Genomic DNA, 21,371 nt, shown 5'->3' on the forward strand with positions numbered 1-21,371 from the left:
GGAATTGACCTGATGCAAGGGGTAGGAGTCAGAATCCACTAGCAGGCAGTGGGTGTGGTTTAGGCTTTTACATGACTACTTATATGCAACCTGTGGGTAACTCCTTAGACCCTCGTTCAGTTTCTCCTCTGCAAAATGAGGAAAAGGATAGTTACTATGTCACAGAGGTGCCATGAAAATTACATGAGATAATGCAAGGGATGTGTTTGACAGGATAACTGACACATATGCACATATAACAATATGTTCGCACTAAATGTTCGCTACTCTCACATGTATTGCTTGCTACCTACAAATATTTCCTCCACTATCAAATTAAGAGCCCACACTTTTTACCTGGTTGAAAATGCAATAAGTGAAAATACTATAATCCCAGGTCTCCTGGCAGTGCAGTAAGATCATGTTCTAAATTCTGGTCAACGAGGTGTACATAAAGGTAATCTGTGGAACTTTCCTTCAGTATCCCATGGGAGCAAGAGGGGGATTTCTCCTGCCATAAAAAAAGTTACAGTCGCAGAAACCCTGACGAGTTGTTCTAACCTGTCCTACAGGGTCACTATGAGTCACTCACTAGATGGCAGTGAGTCAATTTTCATTAAGTCTCTTTAAGAGACAGGAGAGGACCCCTGCTCTGTTCCTATGCCCCATTCGGCTGCCAGGAATACAGATGGAATGGCTGGAATTGCAGCAACTATACAGAACAACAAAGACAATGGCTACCTGAAGTCTTCTCAGAGCAGTGTCAGGATGAATCTAATAGGGTTACTATGAGTGAGTACTGACCCAGTGGCAGTAAATTTAGGTTTCTCTGGAAGTACCCTGCTGGTGCTGGCTGACAAGTGTGGAACTGCTAAGTGCCAGTTTGATGGTTAAACCTCCCAGCCACTTCCAGGACCAAAGATGAGGCCGTCTGCTTTAGTGAATATGGATAGCCTCAGAACTCCTCAACAGGGGTTGAGTATGAACTGACTCAATGGTAGTGGGTTTGGGGGTTCTGGTTACTACCCACCTGGCTACACATAATCTCCATTCTAGCCCCGGGATGCCCAGCTCTGGATTTACTTATATTAGAGAGAAAAATAATTTTAAGCCATTATTTTAGGTACCAATGTTACTTGAGGACAAACTTCACACATAACCTTCACTGCTTCAGTGGGTCCTTGTTGCAATCTAAGAATTCATGTGGAAGCTCAAAAAGGTTTCTGCAAATAAAAGCCCAATCAAGGTCTCATGAGAAAGGCACTGCTGGTCTTGGAAACCCTTCCTCCACTTTCGGCAGCCACTCAGACCATCTGCCGCCCTCCCTGGCTCAGAAGTGCTGCAAGTCAGCCCTTTCCATACTTCCTGTTTTCACAGGAGCTAATAACATCCAATTCACTCAAAGGTGTAAGATGGTCCTCATGCAACTTTATCCTTCTTGAACATCTGTACTTATTAGACACAGCCTCTGATACACTGTCTGGAATAACAATAGACCTGTGAGTGAAATATTTTTGGAAAGGAGCACCTACATATAAGTCTGCCACCCTACACCTGTGGCCCTGTGCAATTAAATATAAAGCAGTCCACTGGGAGAATGACACTACCATCTTTTTCAAAATGTTCACCTTCACGTCCCAAGGACTGAGAGGACAGGAGGGGCAAGTATCTATTTGAGAAGTCTGTTCAACAGCATCCGTAATTCCCCAAGGATGCACAATTCACACCTGTTGCTTTAAGGAATCATTATTGTATCACCAGCTGCACAACATTGTAAGTATCATGCAATTGGGTGGGTTACTTGGTCCATGATCGCAACACCAGGGGCTGTAAAAGCCCGGTTTACTGATCAAATACACCCCCACCAGGTCTTTCTCCCAGAGAGCTGATAAGAGGGTTTGCAACTCTAGCTTTTCCATTAGCAGTATATCTACTGTGTCATCTGTAACAGACAGATTTCATATGAACAGGATAGAGTTTCTGTGCTTGAATTTAAAGGACAAGATAGGCCAACCACCATTTCTTGTTATAGTAAAAGGACTGTAAAATAAAAGACTGTGTGTTTTATGTGAAAAATCTGTCCCCAAGAAATATAACTTCTGACGTGGGCTGAGCATGATCTCAGGATAAAAATAAAATATTTTTTCCCTAAAAGTTCAAAGTGATATCCAGATTACGTGAGTAAAAGCTTACTGTCTGGAGTTTGATCGAGTGCAATGTAGCTGAGAGTAATTACTGAGAGCTGAATGAGGGTTGAACATGATAGTGGGACAGGAGGAAAGTTAAAGGAAATAGTGGAAAGAACTTTGAGGCAAAAAGACATCTACAGAGGTAGAAATACAGGCATGTATATGTGTAAACATATTAATATATGATGACAGGGATATAGATCTATGTATAAATACTATATGTTAAGTATCAAGATAGCAGATGGACATTTGGCCTCTATTTAACTCCCCTCTCATGCAAGAACACTTTGTTCTAATAACCTGGCATTCTGTGATGCTCACCTTCCTGACACATTCACTGAAGTCAAAACAGGCACATAAGCAAATGTGATGAAGAAAGCCGATGGTACCTAGCTATTAGGAGATAAAGTGCCTGGGGTCTTAAAGGCTTGAAGTTAAACAAGCAGTTATATTGCAGGGAAACAACAAAGCCCACATGGAAGATGCACACAAGCCTGGGTGATCATGAGATGTTGACACAATCAGGTACCAGAAGACTCGAAACAAACAATCATATCAATGTGAATTAGGGGAGTCGGAGTAGAGACCCAAAGCCCATCTATAGATAACTGGGTATCCCCTCACAAAAGGGTCACAAGGAAGGGATGAGTCAGCCAGGGTGCAGTATAGCACCTACAAAACACATAACATTCCTCTAGTTCTTTAATGCTTCCTCTCCCCCACACCCAGTTCTATGACCCCAGTTCTACCTTACAAATCTGGCTAGACCGGAGCATGTACACTGGTACAGATGAGAGCTCTCAACACACTAAATCCAGGACAGATAAACCCCTCCAAAAACCCAGAAGGGCAGGGGTAAAAAGCGGCGGGGGGGAAGTGGGAGAAAAGAGGAACAGATCACAATGATCGCTATATAACCACCATCCGCCCAAGGGGATGAATAAGAGAAACATGGGTGAAGGGAGACAGCAGATGGTGTAAGATATGAAAATAGTACTAATTAATAATTTATCAAGGGGTTATGAGGGTGGGAGGTTGGGGAAGGGAGGGGAAAAAAAGAGGAGTTGATACCAAGGCCTCAAGTAGAAAGAAAATGTCTTGAAAATGAAGATGGCAACATATAAACAAATATGCTTGATACAACTGATTTATTGGATTGTTTTAAGAGCTGTAAGAACCCCCAATAAAATTATATGAAAAAAACAAACAAAACAAACTTCATTGTCTGCCTCTGCTATTTAATTCCTCAACTGATCTGAGAGGTTATACATGAGTTGGTCATGCAAATGCAAGAGACTGTGTAGTACCTGGCTCCTTCAGGTTTCCAGACTCACATTAAAAGGAGTTTTGGGAGCTGATGCCAGGGGGCTAGGTGGAGAGCAAATGTTTTGAGAATGATGAGGGCAATGAATGCACAAATGTGCTTTACACAATTGATGTATGTATGGATTGTGATAAGGGCTGCATGAGCCCCTAATAAGATGATTAAAAAAAATCATGCTAAATGTAGTGGAGATCCAAAACTCACCTGTAAGATAACTGGACAGTCCCTCTCAGAAGGGCCACACAGAGAGATGATAAATCCAGGGTACGATATAGCACTGATGAACCACATAACTATCCTCTAGTTCTTTAATATTTCATTGCCATACTATTACAGTTTTTATTTATTTTACCTCATTGATCATGTCAGATTTGCATAGGTTCACCTGTATATTTAAGATCACTCGAGAGGGAGGGGGGAGCGGGGAGGGAGGGGAAAAAAAAGAGGACCTGATGCAAAGGGCTTAAGTGGAGAGCAAATGCTTTGGAAATGATTAGGGCACAGAATGTACAGATGTGCTTTACACAATTGATGTATGTATATGTATGGATTATTATAAGAGTTGTTTGAGCCCCTAATAAAATATTAAAAAAAAAAAGATCACTCGATAAATGGAAGCTAAGATAGATAACCCTTCAGAAACAATAACAGGAGTAACGGTTCCCTGAAGGCACAGGAAGAAGGGGAAATATGGAACTGATAGCACTGTAAACTGTATAACCCCACTCGATGGGATTAAACAACAGAGGTGTATGTGAATGGATATATTGGATGTGTAATATATGGCAAAAAATTAAAAAATAAGGGTTTCTGGGGGTATGGTGGGGAGGGAGTGGATAAAGGGGAGCAGATGTCAAGGAGTTCGAGATGAAATAAAATGTTTTGAAACTGATTGTGGTAGCAATTGAACAACACTTTTTGATGTGTTTGAACTATGGAATGTTATAATATCTGTAAGAGCTCCCAATAAACTTATTTTTTTTAAGCAAGAATTTAAAAAGAGTTTTTAACAAGTGTCAGTGCACGTGGCTCACCTATGCATAGTCTACTAGAATGGTCTAAGCCAAGGGTCCTCAAACTTTTTAAACAGGAGGCCAGTTCATTGTCCCTCAGACCGGTTGGAGGGCCGGACTATAGTTTTAAAAAAAACCAAAACTATGAACAAATTCCTATGCACACTGCACATATCTTATTTTGAAGTAAAAAACAAAAAGACCTGGCGAGATGAATGTCCTCGGCGGGCTGCATGTGGCCCGCGGGCCGCAGTTTGAAGACCCCTGGCTAAGCCAATCTAAGAGAAAGTTCACTGTACACATCCCATGTTGAGAATAAAGTCTCATAACATTCTATGAACTATTCTCATATTCAGTGATCAAGTTATGTCTGCCAATGTTGCTTTAACTATTACTAGGTTCAGACCACTATCCGCAGGCTCTTGTTCATGAAGCCCTCGGTAAACTAATGTCCATGCCCGAGAAGCCACAGGGAAAGTATCATTTCTTTCAAGAGGACACAGACTCTCATTTGTTCTTCTTTGGTGGTATGAGAGGCCAGTGCTCATTGAACCTTGTATATTCTAAACTCAGCTCAAGGTTCCTTGGGAATAGTTGCTATTTTAGGTTATAAGAAATGAACAGATCCCAGCGATTGGGCTTGATCATCTAAAACTTAACTCAATCCAGTATTTCTTCTATGAGTGTGACCCTATCAAACAAGGCTTTTAAGTGCCAAGCCTGCGTAACAGTACGTGTTTCCAGAGGAGACACTGGTTGCTAAATGCCTGCCCCATAGGGTGTCCTAGGCTGTCATCTTAATGGGAACAGATTGCCAGGGCTTTCGTCTGGCAACATGGCTGGGTCAGTCTGGACAGCCAATCGTTCAATAAGCAGCCAAGTTTACTGTTACCCTAGAAGGGCTCCTATCAAACCCATAGAAACCGGTACTCAATTCACAAGCACTGGGGTAGAAACATGTGATATAAAAACACAAAAAATTAATTGCACCTGACCTGATCCCACCACACCGAGGCAAATCACTGGGGGAGTGCAGCGGAACAGCAAGGGAATGGAGTGGCAAGGTCCCCAGGGAATGCTGAAAGTGGACTTTGGGGCCAGGGCGTGGTGCCCCAACAGACTGGACTGGAAAACGCTCCTAAGGGCCAGCAAACGATCCCTGAACTAACTACAAGCTTTTCTCTTGTGAACTGTTTTGTTCTGTTCTTTGTCAGTGGTTTGTTTTTGTTGTTTTGTTGTCTGGTTGTATACTGTTGCTTTGTTTTCCTCTGTCTTATTTTCGTGCATGTTAGTGACTCCACAGGTCTGTCTGAATAGGACAGGCTGGATGAACTATCTGGAGGAAAAACAACGGGACCGACAGTTCCGGGGGGACTTGGGGTGGGGGGGTAGGGGGGGTAAGGAAGTAGTGTTAACAAACCCAGGGACAAGGGAAAAACATGGGACCCCAAATGGTAGTGACGGGGGAGTGGCAGGCATGGTGGGAAATGATCAAGGGTAAGGTTGCTTAGAGAAGAGGTATACTCTAGCCCAGGTGGCGATGAAGCATGGTAGTAGGGCAGGAGGAAAGTCAAGGGAGATGGAGGAAAGAGCTAGGAGTCAAAGGGCATTCATGGAGGTCTAGACAAAGACATGTACATGCAAATATATATAGGAGGATGGGGAAATAGATCTATGTGTCTATATTTATAGGTCAAGTATTAAGGTGGCAGAAGGACCTTGGGCCTCTACTCAAACACTCCCTCAATGCATGAATACCTTCTTTTATTAAATTGGAACTCTATGATGCTCACTCTCCCGACACAACGGCTGGAGCCAAAGTGGGTGAACAAGTAAATGTGGTGAAGAAAGCTGATGGTGCCCGGCTATCAAAAGAGATAGTGACTGGGGTCTTAAAGGCTTGAAGATAAACAAGCGGCCATCTAGCTCAGAAGCAACAAAGTCCACATGGAAGAACACACCAGCCTGTGTGATCAAGTGGTCCCAAAGGGATCAGTTACCAGGCATCAAAGAACAAAAAATCATATCATTGACTGCACACCTCCATGATAGGATCGTTGAAGACAAATGGGTGCATAAGCAAATGCGGTGAAGAAAGCTGATGGTGCCCGGCTATCAAAAGAGATAGTGTCTGGGGTCTTAAAGGCTTGAAGATAAACAAGCGGCCATCAAGCTCAGAAGCAAAAAAGCCCACATGGAAGAAGCACACCGGCCAGTGCGATCACGAGGTGCCAAGGGACCAGGTATAAGGCATCATGCAAAAAAACAAACAAACAACGATATAAGTGTGTGTATGTATGTGTATATATGTGTCTATGTATATATATACCATATTAAATGAAGGGGGAAGTGCAGAGTGGAGACCCAAGGCCCAAGTGTCGGCCAATGGAGATCCCCTCATAGAGGGGTTTAGGAGAGGAGATGGGTTAATTAGGGTGCGAGGTAGTACCGATGAAGAACACAGCTTTCCCCCAGATCCTGGATGCTTCCTCCCCCCAACTACCATGATCCGAATTCTACCTTGCAGGGCTGGATAGGACAGAGGCTGTACACTGGTACATATGAGGGCTGGAGGTACAGGGAATCCAGGGTGGATGATACCTTCAGGACCAAGGGTGTGAGGGGACAATGCTGGGAGAGTGGAGGGTGAGTGGGTTGGAAAGGGGGAACTGATTACAAGGATCCACATGTGACCTCTTCCCTGGGAGAGGGACAGCAGAGAAGGGGGGAAGGGAGACTCCGGATAGGGCAAGATATGACAAAATAACGAGGTATAAATTACCAAGGGCACATGAGGGAGGGGGGAAAGGGGAGGGAGGGGAAAAAAAAAGAGGACCTGATGCAAGGGGCTTAAGTGGAGAGCAAATGCCTTGAGAATGATTGGGGCAGGGAATGTATGGATGTGCTTTATACAATTGATGTATGTATATGTATGAACTGTGATAAGAATTGTATGAGCCCCTAATAAATTGTTAAAATTAAAAAAATAAACTAAATGTAATCATTTCTAAGGAAAATGTCAAAAAAAACCCACAAAAAATTAAAAGTTGCTCATCCCCTTATAAGGGTCACAGGGAGGAGACGAGCCAGTCAGGGTGCAGTATAGCACAGATGAAACATACATGCTTCCACCCCCACTATCATGATCCCAATTCTACCTTACAAATCTGGCTAGACCAGAGCATGTACACTGCTACAATACGAGCTGGAAACACAGGGAATCCAGGATGGATGATCTCCTCAGGATAAATAATGAGAGTAGAGATACCAGGAGGGGAAGGGAAAGGTGGGGGAGAAAGGGGGAACCAATCACAATGATCTACATATAACCCCCTCCCTGGGGGGTGGACAACAGAAAAGTGGGTGAAGGGAGACATCGGATAGTGTAAGACATGAAAAAATAGTAATTCATAAATTGTCAAGAGTTTGTGAGGGAGGGAGGGGAAAAATGAGGGCTGATACCAAGGCTCAAGTAGAAAGAAAGTGTTTTGAGAACGATGGCAACAAATGTACAAATGTGCTTGACACAATGGATATATGTATGGATTATGCTAAGAGTTGTACGAGCCCCCAATAAAATGATTTTAAAAAACTATCATTCTTTCAATAAAAATTTAATATTATAGGTCCTTTAATTAGCAAGTGTCCATGGAACATTAAAATTTATTAATTCATAATTTATTAATCATACCTTTTATTCACAGCCTCTTAGTAACAAATAGTTTGTATAAAGGAACATATTTCATTAATTACCAGGTTTAATTTACTCGAAAAAATATCCCAAGTAATTTTGTACAATAAGCATGTCAATATCTATGTTAGTTATTGTTTTTGTTAGGTGCCATCAAGTTGGTTGTGACTCAGAGACACTCTGTACAACCAAATGAAACACTGCTTGGTTCTGTGCCATCCTCACAATTGTTGTTATGTGAGAGCCCATTGCTGTAGCCAATGTGCTGATCTATTTTTTGTAGGTGTTTGTCCTTTTTGGTGACATACGTAGTACTAGAGAAACAAATCCATAGAAACTCATCCGTGTATAAGATAGTTTTATATAAAGGATAATTGTACATTAAGATAGCATCTCAATACAGTCCAGTCCAAGTCCTTAAGTCTGATATTAGCCCATATGTCTGATATAATTCTATAACGTCCTCTTCAGACTCACGGAACACATGCAATGATGCTGAATGCAGGATGATCAGAGTCCAGTGGGTAGAAAGTTTGGATCCAGTGGTGTTGTAAGCATCTCAGTACGGGCAGTGGTCTCTTTGTGGCTTCTCCGACTCTAGAAGTCTGGTTACATCAGGGTAGGCCCATGTGGCTTCTCCAGCTCAGGGCACTAGGGTAGTTCCAAGTGTCTTGTCAGCTGCCATGTCTCCCAGGGAGTGAGGCCAGAGAGAGTCTGTCTCTCACCTCCAAGGAGGAAATCCCAGCAGTTCCCAGAATTCTCAGGAGAAGTCTATGCCCACACAGAGTTCTCATTAGCTATATCCTGACTGACAGGCTAGACTCCACCCCTACAGTCTTAATCCTCAAAATATTACACCAGATCAGGCAACTAACACACCAAGCATAATGTCCTTCTCCAGGGACTAGTTTCTGCTGATAACATGTCCAAAGTATGTGAGACAAAGTTCCGCCATCCTTACTCCTAAGGAGCATTCTGGTTGTACTTCTTCCAAGATAGGTGTGTTTATTCTTCTGGCATTCCACAGTACTTTCAATATTCTATGCCAGCCATCATTCAAATGCATCAATTCTTCTGTGGATTCTTTATTCAATGTCCAACTTTCACAAGCTTATGAGGCAATTGGGAATACCATGGCTTGGGTAAGTTGCCCTCAGTTCTCAATGTAGCCCTCTGTCCTTTAAGTGTTAAAAGATCTTGTGCAGCAGATTGGCCATTGCGTCAGCTCTTGACTGCTGCTTCCATGAGCATCCATGAACATTAATTGGTGATCAATGAAATCCTTGACTTCAGTTTTTTCTAAATTTATCATAATGGAGTTATCCAGTTGTGAGGACTTTGTTCTTCTTTACATTGAGTACAGTCTACATGGAAGACTGCAGTCTTTGAATATTAAACAAGTGCTTTATGTCCCTCCATCACTTTTAATAAGCAAGGTTGTATCATCAGCATATCAAAGATTGTTAGTAAACCTTCCTTCAATCCTGATGTCATGTTTTTCTTTATATAATCTGGCTTCTTGGGTTATTTGTTTACCATACAGATTGAGTAAGTGTGGCGAAAGGATTCATTATACATGCTTTTCCTGATTTTAAACCATGAAGTATTCTTCTGTTCTGCTTGAATGACTGTTATGTACATTTGAGCACATTGAAGTGTTCTGGAATTCCCATTCTTCTCAATGTTATCCACAGTTTGTTATGATCCACACAGTCAAATACTTTGTATAGTCAATAGAACACAACTAAACATTTTGCTGGTATTCTCTGCTTTTACCCAAGATCCATACAATACCAGCAATGATATCCTACATGCATGTCCTCTTCTGATTCTGGTGGGAATTTTTGGCAGGTCTTAACAATGTACCACTGTACTTGTTTTTAAATTCTCTTCAGTATAATTTTACTTGCATGTGATATTAATAATAGTTTGATAATTTCTGAATTTTACTGAATCACCTTTCTTTGGAATGGGTACAAAAATGGCTAAGTAGCTGCCTTCTAAAAACCTTTGCACAGAGAAGTGAGGGCTTCCAGTGCTGCATCAGCGGTGCGGAGTTCTTCCTTTTTCAGCATCACTGGCTTTTGATTATATGGTACCACTTGACATAGTTAATATTGGTGAATACAATGAATGTGTATTCCCTTTACCTTCTTCTGATATTTCCTCTATCATTAAATACTTTGTCCAAGGAACCCTTCAAAATTATAACTCTATGCTTTGTTTTAAATTCTTTCAGCTTGAGATAATGCTTATCATGATCTTCTGTTTGGGTTTCCTTACTCCACCAGATCTTTATACATTTCATTATAATATTTTACTTTGTCATCTCAGGCTGGCCTTTGATATTGTCTATTCAACTCTTACTTCATTAGTTCTTCTATTTGCTTTAGCTACTCTATGTTCAAAAGCAAGTTTTAGTGTTTCTTCTGACAGGTTCTTTTGCCTTATATTTTTCCTTGTCTTTTCAACAATGTTAAGTTTTCTTCAAACAAGTTATTTGTGATGTCATTCTACAACTCAACAGGTCTTTGGCAGTTAGTGACCAATGAATTACATTTGTTCTTGAGATAGTCTCTAAATTCAGGTGGGATCTATCCAAGGTTTTATTTTGGTTCTCATGGATTGTTTTAATTTTCTCCAGCTTCAATCTGAACTTGCACATAAACAATTGATGATTTGTTACATACTAGGCTAACGCTAGTAAGCTTTCCTTGGTGGCATAGTGATTATGAATTGAGCTGCTAACCACAAGGTCAGCAGTTCAAAACCACCAGCCTCTCCAAGAGAAAAGATGAGGCTTTCTAGTCCCATAAAGAGTTATAAACTCGGATATCCATAAAGACAGTTCAACCCTTTTCTTAAGGTGTTTATGAGTCAGAATTGGCTCAATGGCAGTGAGTTTGGATTTTTGGTCATCTCTTCTCAGAGCTATAGACCATTTGATTCTTGCATATTCCATCTGGTGAAGAACATGGGTAGTTGGCATTTATGTTGTTAAAAAGAAGATGTTTGTAATAAAAAAAGGCACTGGTCTTACAAAATCCTATAATTAAATTTCCAACTTTGTTTCTATCAAGGTCATATTTTCTCACTACTATTCTTACTTCCAATTTATGCATTCCAATTACCAATAATTTTCAATGCATCTCGATTGCATATTTGATTAATTTCACACTTGTCCAATACTAGCTTTAGTGGTTGGTGCATAAATTAGAATAATGGTTTGTATTAAGTGGACTTCCTTATAGATGTATTAGTATTATTCTATCACAGGCAGGGTTACACTTCAAGATAAATGTTGAAATATTCTTTTTGACAACAAAAGCAACAAAATTCTCCTTGATTGCTCATTCTTAGCACAGTAAACCTATGGTAGTCTGACTCAAAATGGCCAATACCAATTCATTTCAGTTCACTCATGCCTAGGATATTGATTTTTATGTGTTCCATTTAATTTGCTATGACTTCTGATTTCCTAGATTCATATTTTGTACATTCCATGTTCCAATTACTGATGGATGTGCGTAGCTGTTCTCATTTTTACCCCCATCAGTAAATGAAGGCCCTTTACTCCAGTGATGAGGCAGTTCTCCCCCACTTGTATTGTAAACACCTTCCAGCCCGAGGGGCTCACCTCCGGCACTATGTCTGACAGTGTGCTACCGTTCAGCCCTCAGAAGCTAACAGTCTATTCCTTTTACTTCTAATTGAAACACCAGTGGCTCAGCTTCCAGAATCACAGGAACATACAGTTCACCACAGCCAACAGACAAACAGAGAAGTGGTCAAATGAATATTGCTCATTCTTTATTATGTTATTTTCTCTTTTAAAATAAAAACTCCCCATATAGCTAATTTCTATATGCAATGTTATTAGTTTGGGTGGGGGTTCTTTTCTTTTCTTTTTTTTAGAAAACAAAGTAGTTTTAAAGCAATTCATTTCTTAAGATGAAACTTTATATCCTAAATAAAACTTAAGCTGAGAAAAGTAAATTATTACTAAAAAGCAAAAATAGGTACTACAAATATATGCAAATTTAACATGACATTTTGTCATTAATTTAACTGAATGGAAAGAAAAAGAAATAAAGTACCAGAATAGAGCAATTCTCAATTGTTCAAGTCCTAGAAAAAAGCTAACAACAATTTGAAACAAAATATTCTGGAATTTCATATCTGACAAGTTAACATATGATACAACCTATTGAAAACATGTAAATACTGGCACACCTACAATTTTGAAAGCAGATCTCCTCAAATTGGGAGGGTAGGCAAGGCAATCTAATAGATGCATTTATCCATGTGGCTCGGATCTAAACCAGAGGCGACCATCAGTACAGACATGGGATATGTTCTCATAAGAGCAGTGACTTTACAAATCAGGATTCTTGCAACAGAAGAAAGGATTATGTGCTTACCGTATAAAGCTCATTAAGAACCTTCATTAAATCCTCATGAAGTTGGAATGCAATCTCTTTACTCTGTAATTAAGAAGAAATTAAGAGTATTTATTTTTAAATAGAAGGCTGTTTCTAAATTATTTATCTTAACGCCTACCAACTGAAACTGGAAGAATGTACATAGCACAGGGGGGGCAAGGCCAGCACAGCCCAGATATAAATTAACGTCTTCAACTCACTGGCCCTTGTCAGTCCTAGATGATATACACTGACAGTCACTACATACCAAAGCAAATAAACAGACAGTCTGAAAGGGCTTCTTATCATCCAAATCAGACTTCATTAAGAAAAAGGATGACAAATCATTGTGCTTGCTCAGAAGTTAAGTTGGAGGATGAAACATCAACTTGAGTAATTTATAATTTATCAAGGGTTCACAGCGGGGCGGGGGGAGGAGAGGGGAGAGGAGCTGAGACCAGGGGCTCAATAGAAAGTAACTATCTAAAAAAGAATGATGGCAGCATATGTACAATTATGCTTGGTACAACTGATTTATGGACTGTTATAAGAGTTGTAAGTGCCCCACAATAAAGTGATTGTTAAAAAAAAAAAAAGATTAACTCGAACATCCCATCTACTACCTCTGTATCACCACACAGGAATTTTATAGTATGAGTCTTAAAAAGCTAAGTTAAAAGTCAAAATAGAACATGACTCATTTTCAACTTAACGATTTGATTTAATGTGAAGGAGTCACTTTGAAAGTCATGAGAGGGTAAGTCCACTTAGGTCCACATGGCGTTACCCCTGTATTATTATTATTACCATCATTTAGTGAAGACAAAATCCAAGTTTCACTCTTCGAGACAGCTGCTCACCAACAGTATTTAAAGAACCTGACCCTAGGCTAATGCTGAGAGTTTGACAGAGGACCAACTGTCGTTAGATTTTTAAAAGCTAGTGGAAAAATTCCTCTCTCTTTTCATTCCATTTTTCCATGTCTTATAGCACTCTTGTGTGTGAGTGTGGATATGTTTATTTATATAGGCAAAGTTTATAATATTTTAAATAAAATATTTCCAAGCTTTTCTTTCACTTTTGAGTTTATTAGGTAGTCAAAAACAGACAACAGGAAAAAACTACGCTGTCATGGGGCACTGTGGAGTTGGTGGGGCTCTGACCCAATAGCAATGTACTACAGGACAAAATACTGCCAAGACTGGCGCCATCCTTGCAATTGTTAGGTTCGAGCCCACTGCTGCAGCCATTGTGTCATCATCCATCTCACTGAGGACCTTCCTCTTCTTTCACTGACTCTCATGACCAAGCATGAAGTTCGTTCTCCATGGACGTCTCTCTTCTGCTAACATGCCATTCTCACATGGCTTAAATTACAATAATTTGAGACAATAAAAACAACTCCCACTGTTGAATTTATGTGTTGCCCACTGGACTGTCGGTGTTGTGGGTAAGGGCTGTGTTTCAATCATCTTGGCAACCCCAGTGTCCGGCATGGTGTTTGAACACAGGGCCAGGGCTAGGGTGAGGCAAGTGAGGTGCTTAATGATGTGGAATAGAAGGAGCCATTCACTCTCACCCTAGTTTTGGTTCTGCTTGAGCACACAGAAAGCTTCCAAAAGACCCTTGCAGAATGAACCTGTCAACAAGCGGAAACTATGGAGTCATTGTCACATTTGCTGAAGGTTGCTGGCTCACCGCTGCTGAGAAGCTAGTAGGGCCACAGCCTACAATGCAGAAAATGCCACGACCCCGGTGAATCAACAGTTGCTCTGCACACACAAGGTCGCTGGGTCAGGCCTCAAAAATGGCCCAAAATGACAAAGTAAAGATTCATAGAAGTTCAAACAATGTGGCTAAAGTTAAAACAAGATGACATCTGAGTAGTACCTGAGCTTTGCAAAACTCAAATTCATAAGCAGCATTTGTCACTGGGCTTTGAGTGAGAACAGTGCTGCTGTGTAACCAGCTCTGACAGCTTCTAAAAATATCCCTAAATAGAATTTGGGACCCTATCTTTTCACATCTTCGATAAATGGAGGTGTGGGTTCAACATCACTCAAGGGTGAAAGGAGAGCCACACGTGAGTGAAGTGAAGCCAAATGAAATGTATTTCCCCAGCTCATATGCATTGCCTAGGTCTTTAGTGTAAGGTTATTTTAATATTAGATTTCAGCCAAAGATCCAGACCACCAATTCAGCACACTTTAATGGGGCCAAAGGCCACCACAAAACTTTGCCTAGCAACCCATGGTTCAGGCAGCAGAGCCCCAAAGAAAATATTCTTAGCTAAGATTCTAGAACAAATCAAAACAAACCCCGCTAGGTATAATTAGTCCTAATGTAAGAATATGTAGTTTCTGATTACAGACCCTTGGGTTTGGGGTTACAAGCCCCTTCCTCTACTCCTAAGCTATCCGAGGCCAAACATGTCAGAAAAAGCAAGAATCTTTGTTCCACATTTTACAAACTTTCTGGTAATGAGGTAGGGCTCTGGCATCCCAGATGGACTGCCTTCAGCCAAGCATACAGTTACATTTTTCTTTCGCTTTTCTCCAGAGGCCCTGAAATGGGTGCACATAAAGATGGCCTGAGATGTAGGATAGCATAGTGCTTAAAAGCAAGGACCTCCACACCACCAAAAAACAAACAAACAAACAAAACACCAAAACAAAACAAAAAGCAAGGACCGGAGTTAAGTTATCATGCCTGGATTTGTGGCTTCAAAATCTCTGGATCTGCTCAGGCCTCTGTCTGCTGCTCTGTAGACAGAAGACTGTCACCCTACTGAAGGCACTGGAGACATAGCTACCTTGCACTTAGCTGACAGAGCCAATGTGCCACAAATGTTGTAATTACTATCCTCGCCCAGGCACAGCTGGGGGATGCCAACCCCTCTGAATGAGAAGTTCAAAACATATTTTTCCTTTCTTTTAATCTCTTCGAAACAAACCCATTGCCACTGAGTGAATCTCAATGCACAGAGGACCAACCCACAGCAGAGTCAAACTGCCCAGAGGCTTTCCCAGGCTGCCCTCTGTATGAAAGCTGTCATCACGATTAGCAGGGCAATGCTTTAACCACGGCACCACCATGTTCCTTTTCAGTCACAGCACTTGATCCCATTGCTTTCACAGAGGAAGCACTGGCTACAGAGCAGTTGCCTTTATTTTCATGTTCCCCGCTGCCCTGCCCTGGTCTTGAGTTTCTTCTAGGGGACTGATGTCCAAAGACCACCTACTAATATGTTCCAGCATTGCTTACATCCGTGAACAAACACATGCCCTATACCTTCCTACATTCCATCTTCTAGTATAGCACCTGCTACTAGTGCCACCGATTAATGGGCATCATCAGGAAATGGGTGCATCCTCAATCCAACATGAAGAATATGCACAGCTCATGTAGAGTGGTGAATGTCCGGTTTGTGGGAAGTTGGTGGGGTGGCCCTTTCAGGCAGGCAGCTATCCTCATAATACATCATCAAAGGTCCTGACTATTTATTTACTCACTTTGAATCACCTCCAAAGCTCCAAAATTGATTCGATAACCTAGAAATTAATTGGCATCTTCCCACACCCATTCCTTTGGTCTGCAAAGTCTGTTAGAGAACCTTTAAGCATTATGATACTTTGAGAAACACTAGATGACTGATGGGCACAAGTAACTATGCCTGACTAAAAGGTAAAGAGGAGCCGGATGTCTCAGAGGTGAAACAGCTGCAAAGTGAAAGGCAAATGGTTCAAACCCTCCAGCTGCTCCTGGGGAGAAAATTTTGGTAGGTAGCTCTATAGATTACAGACCAGGGGATCCAAGGGGGGCAATTGTCTGTGGAATAGGGTTGCTATGAGGCAGAATTGACTCAATGACAGCAAGTGTTTTGGTTTATTCTGAATGTTGCAGCGTAGTGATAGGCCTGAATGGCCCCGGCCTCAGGGCAGGGGAAACAAGGAAAAGACCCCCTCAGGTTACAGTGTAACAGTTACACCATATGGAAAGGGCCACTTCAAGCTACACCACTCCTCACTTTAAACATGTTTCTATTTTTTTCTAGTAAAAGTGAAAATCAGCCCTCTATTCTAAATACCTCTCTCTACTCACCCTTTCATCCTCTCACACCCCCACCCCCACAGGAAAAAAGTCTTTAAGTCAAAACACACCCACTGGCACAGTTAGTACACTGGCATACGCAGTTAATGTACCAAAATCCTCCAATTAGAATATATCACAATTGTCAACGGTCCATGAAAAGTCAATAGGCTAAATATCTGCCTGGGGATTGAAATCTATTGACAATGTATAAACAGTGAGGGTAGACCTTTGGAAATGCTAAGTAGGAAAAAGTGATACTGATTCTAGGGAAAGTAAACAATGTTCTTTTTGTATGAAAGAAAAAGAGAACTCTATGAAACAATATATGTTTAAATAAAGCCTTTTCTATGCAATTAGTGGCTATAATTCCTGCTTCAAGTATACAGCTGGAAAGAGAAACCACCCCACCCCACCCCACCGCACCCAGCTGTTAAAATCAGCCTATGTAAGTTCAAAGGTCCTGCATGGTGCAAACAGTTTGTTCTGAGCTGATAAGCAAAAGGTTGGAGGTTCAAACCCACCCAGCAGCATCAGGGAAGCCAAGGCCTGGCAATCTGCTTTCATAAAGATTACCACCAGGAAAAGCCTGTGGAAGAGTTCTGCTCTGTATCAGAGTTGACACTGGGACCCAATCAACAACCTGATTGGTCTACTTAACCCTCAGCAAATCTCTAGCCCTGTTTGTTGGACTGGTCCTGGACTGTGAACTTGAAGTACCTGTTTTCACATCTCTGTGCTTCTTTTTCTAGGCCTTTTCCTCCCTTCTTATCTTTGCCTGGTACAGTCCTGTACATCCTTAGTCACTACTCTGTGAACCTTCCTTCTAGCTTTGCCTCATATACTGGAGTAAAAGTTAGGCCCTCCCTTTTCAAGTTTTAAAATATTTGTAATGAGCATTAATTTTACAGTTAAGTACTATTATTTTGCAAGTGGCACAGGCAGTAAAACTATGTAAAACAATTTCAATAATTACCAAGAAGACCGTAATCCTGTATAGCTAAAGAATCATACATCATTGCAAGTCCGGTTACTGCTGTCAGGCACTGTCAAGTCAACTCCGGATCAGAAGGACTTCAAACACAACAGAACAAAAGGTTGCCTGGTCCTGTGCCACACCCATGAACCTTGTGACATTTGAACTCATCAGGGAAGGCACTTTTGTCAATCGGTCTCCTAGAAGGTCTTCTTCTTTTTTGCTGACCTTTTACTTAACTAGATATGATGACCTCCACAGGGACTGGTCTCTCCTGAAAACATGTCCAACGTTGGAGAGAGAGAGGAAGTCCAGCTGCCACTCCTCTTACGGGCACTCTGGCTGCACTTCCTGAAAAACCGACTTGATCATTCTATTAGCAAGACCCTCTTCCCCTGTGATTTGACCTTGAATTTATTCGTCACAATCCCTAAGCTATATAATGTAGTGGTTAAAAGTTCAAACTCCATAAAGTCGAAATGCCTGTGTTCACATTTTCCATCTTGTGCACAAGGATAAACAATGTTACGATGCGATGCCTGTTTTCTCAATGGCAAGTGGGGATGTCGATGCTTTCTAAGTCACAGTGTTCTACTGCGATGGTTTGTATTAAACTCAACACAAAACCTGGCCCAGTGTTAAGCTCATGCTCCCATTATTGTCAGTACGCTTACCACGTGCCTTTGGTGGCAATTTCCATAATAGCAGAGACCTTGTCCTCCATCATCTTTGCATCCCCAGGACTGACTCTCAGGGTGTCATACAAGACTAAGCACTTGGCCTCTAAGCACGATGCTGGCAGTGCAAAGCCCCTCAGAAGCACCCTGGCAAGAAGGGCCTTGCGATCATCATCTGAAAGGCCACAGGCACAACAAGTCTAGGTTGCACAGTTCTACCCAGGCACACATGAGAATGCCATGATTGATAACTGGTTATCTGGTCAGGTTTGGTACCTGCTACATTGTAGGGATGGGCATATGTTTGTGGGATGAATAGACTCTACAGCAGAGGAAGGCCTAGCTTTTACCAGGTTATCAGAGTTTTATAGAGAAGTCAGCTTCGCCAAAACACTTCTCCTAAGATGCACTCTACAATCAGTGGTACGGTAGGTGGGCTCTGACTTGGGGCCTTATTCCTGAAGGCCTTCTTCAAGTTTGCTCCTGGAAACCTCCCAGAAGGAGGCTAGGACCTCCCTGAAACTTAGAACAAAGAAAGCCACGAATACATCACATGTGAGCACACAGATCAATCAATCAAGCCACCCCTGTGGTTGCATTAAATAACCCATTCAGAGGGCCTCTTCAGGGTTTTGTTTTGTTTTTAAGTAAATCTATTCTGATAGCTCTTTCACAGAGTCTGAGTAGGAGAGAGAAAGAAAGAGGAAAAATGGATTAAATATTTAATGAGAAGGTTTCAATTGAATTTAGTGTCTTATACTTGGAAAGTTTGGGATGTAAATTTAGACTTCAAAGGGTCAGGTCTAACTTTCCAGTATGCACTTTCAAGTTCTACAGCTTCTGTTCATATGTATTTATAATATTAATTTTTAAAAAAGAAGGGGTGGGACTAAACAGTTGCTGTCTAGGCAAATCTGACTCATGGTGACCCCAAAGTAGAATGGGGCTCTAGATGGCCAGGACTTCCTTCTGAGACACTTGTGGGCTTACAACTGGGCATATTAACTTGTTTGCATTATCTAAGGAATCAGTCTTTATAATAAAAGATTTCCCCGCCACCCCCACCCCCCAAAAAAGATTCCCTTAATTCACATAAACTTTGAAGACAACGGCAGCATCCTTCTCCAAGAGGTTTGGTGGAAGCAGCTAGATTATGCTTAGAGGACAGACCAAGCTTATGGATAACATGTATAATGTGGTTTCTGTCCATTTTCTCTTCTGTCAAGGGACATGGTTTAAAATTTATGAAAGTCACAACCAACTATTACCACATGAAATTAGCCTCATAGCTTACACCATTCCCTAGTCGGGGCAGCAGATAACAGTGTTTGTTTATTTTAAAGAAACAAACTTCACTACCCCAGAAAAAGTGGGAAACTTGTTAGGCTGATAGGCAGGGATGGGATGTCCATTGACGAGCCAAGCACAAGAACAAAGGGCGGCACACTGCATATGCTCCGAGGCCTAGGTTTCCGCCCCCCCCCCCCCAAGGTGGGCCTTAAACCCACATGGGCCAGGTAATTGCAATTCAGCCAATGGGGTCGATCTGGGGTCGTCTACCATGCCTCCCCCTGGAATCCTTGAAAAGACAGGAGCCCAGAGGGAGAGAGAGACTTTTGGAGGAGAACTTGGGAGAGAGATCTAACAGAGAGTTGCAGGGAAAGAGATCTTTGCGTGACGCTGAGCAGTCTCTGCCAGGCTGCATGGTCGGGAGGAAGCCTATGAGTGCCGCATAAAACCTGGAACTTCTAACTCTCATTAAACTCACTAGGATCACGAGCCAGGCTTCGGCGTGAATTCTTTCTCTTGCGGAGCCAAGGACCGAGGTGCAACTCTATCCCCAGAGAGATCTAACAAAATGTGCAGTCACTATTATCCTCAGTTATGGAAAGTTGAACACACAGATAAAGTAACACAAACCTGAGATGAAAAATCCTACAGGGAATAAAGCAGATGAAACTGCTGCTTCCGTTCTCGTTCGTTTCCTCAATTCTTTAAGAAACATAAGTTTGCTTGCTCATGTTAGTTTTCTATTCAAAACGTTGATAAACTGGACATACCTCTCAATGTCAATAAATGAAAATGACAGGTATAAATATAAAGTGGCTGATGTAAATAAACCTACCCAATTAAAATCAGGATGAGTTATGTTTCTTATTTAGACTACATTAGTATTAACTGGAAAAAATTCAGAAATATATTTCTAGACCTTTATTTGATATTATTTATAAAAGTTTAAAAATTGAGCTATATTAATCACTTCTTACTATTACAACATGTTTTCTCATAAGCACACTTAGCTGAATCTACAATCTGGCAGAAAGGGCAACTGGCTTTCATCTCCTCAGACAAATATAACCAAGATACCAATTGCTGGAGTGACTCATAGCCCACACCCACACCAGCAGCACATCCGGATGAGGTTATCAATACTGCATGTGATGTATAAGCTATATCACATACATCCCACAGAGCTGACTGCTACTTGAAGAGCAGTGTGGTAAGAAAAATGCAGGGACTATTAATAAAAACAAATCCATAAGGAGATTTGCTCATTCATAAGACACCTGCTGAATTAGCAAACAGAAGGCAGAGGTTCTTTGAGATATTATTAATTCACTCATTCATTTACTCACTCAGGCAATCATCTCCTTTATACCCGTTTTCACTGAGTGCCTTGATGTGCCAAACAGAGAAGTGGCTTCACAGTTTAAGGAAAGAGGCAGAGCTAGAAACAAGCGAAACAATTTCAGCCAGTCTGACTTGTGTTTACTCAGATCATTTAAATGGAGCATAATCTCTATTTTTAAGATAACTCCTGAACCAAACACAAAGTTTTTCTGGAAAGGGTCTTCAAGGAGTTAATATCAGAAACTCCCTTTGGGGAACTGATTATAAGGATCTACATATAACCTCCTCCCTGGGGAACGGACAACAGAAAAGTGGGTGAAGGGAGATGTCAGACAGTGCAAGTAAGATATGACAAAATAATAATTTATAAATTACTAAGGG

General features: G+C 41.3%; 1 protein-coding gene across 2 annotated transcripts in view; it reads right to left on the bottom strand.

Annotated features, from left to right (window-relative positions):
- The window catches only part of SRGAP1 (SLIT-ROBO Rho GTPase activating protein 1), a 315,127-nt gene that overhangs the window by 101,597 nt on the left and 192,159 nt on the right, over window positions 1-21,371 (bottom strand). For both annotated transcript variants that reach the window (XM_075551344.1, XM_075551343.1), the window contains exon 4: window positions 12,618-12,680. In XM_075551344.1, coding sequence (XP_075407459.1) covers window positions 12,618-12,680 — 63 coding nt within the window. The remainder of the gene's footprint in view (window positions 1-12,617; window positions 12,681-21,371) is intronic.

This window comes from Tenrec ecaudatus, chromosome 6, assembly GCF_050624435.1.
Source record: "Tenrec ecaudatus isolate mTenEca1 chromosome 6, mTenEca1.hap1, whole genome shotgun sequence".
Classification (NCBI taxonomy): Eukaryota; Metazoa; Chordata; class Mammalia; order Afrosoricida; family Tenrecidae; genus Tenrec; species Tenrec ecaudatus.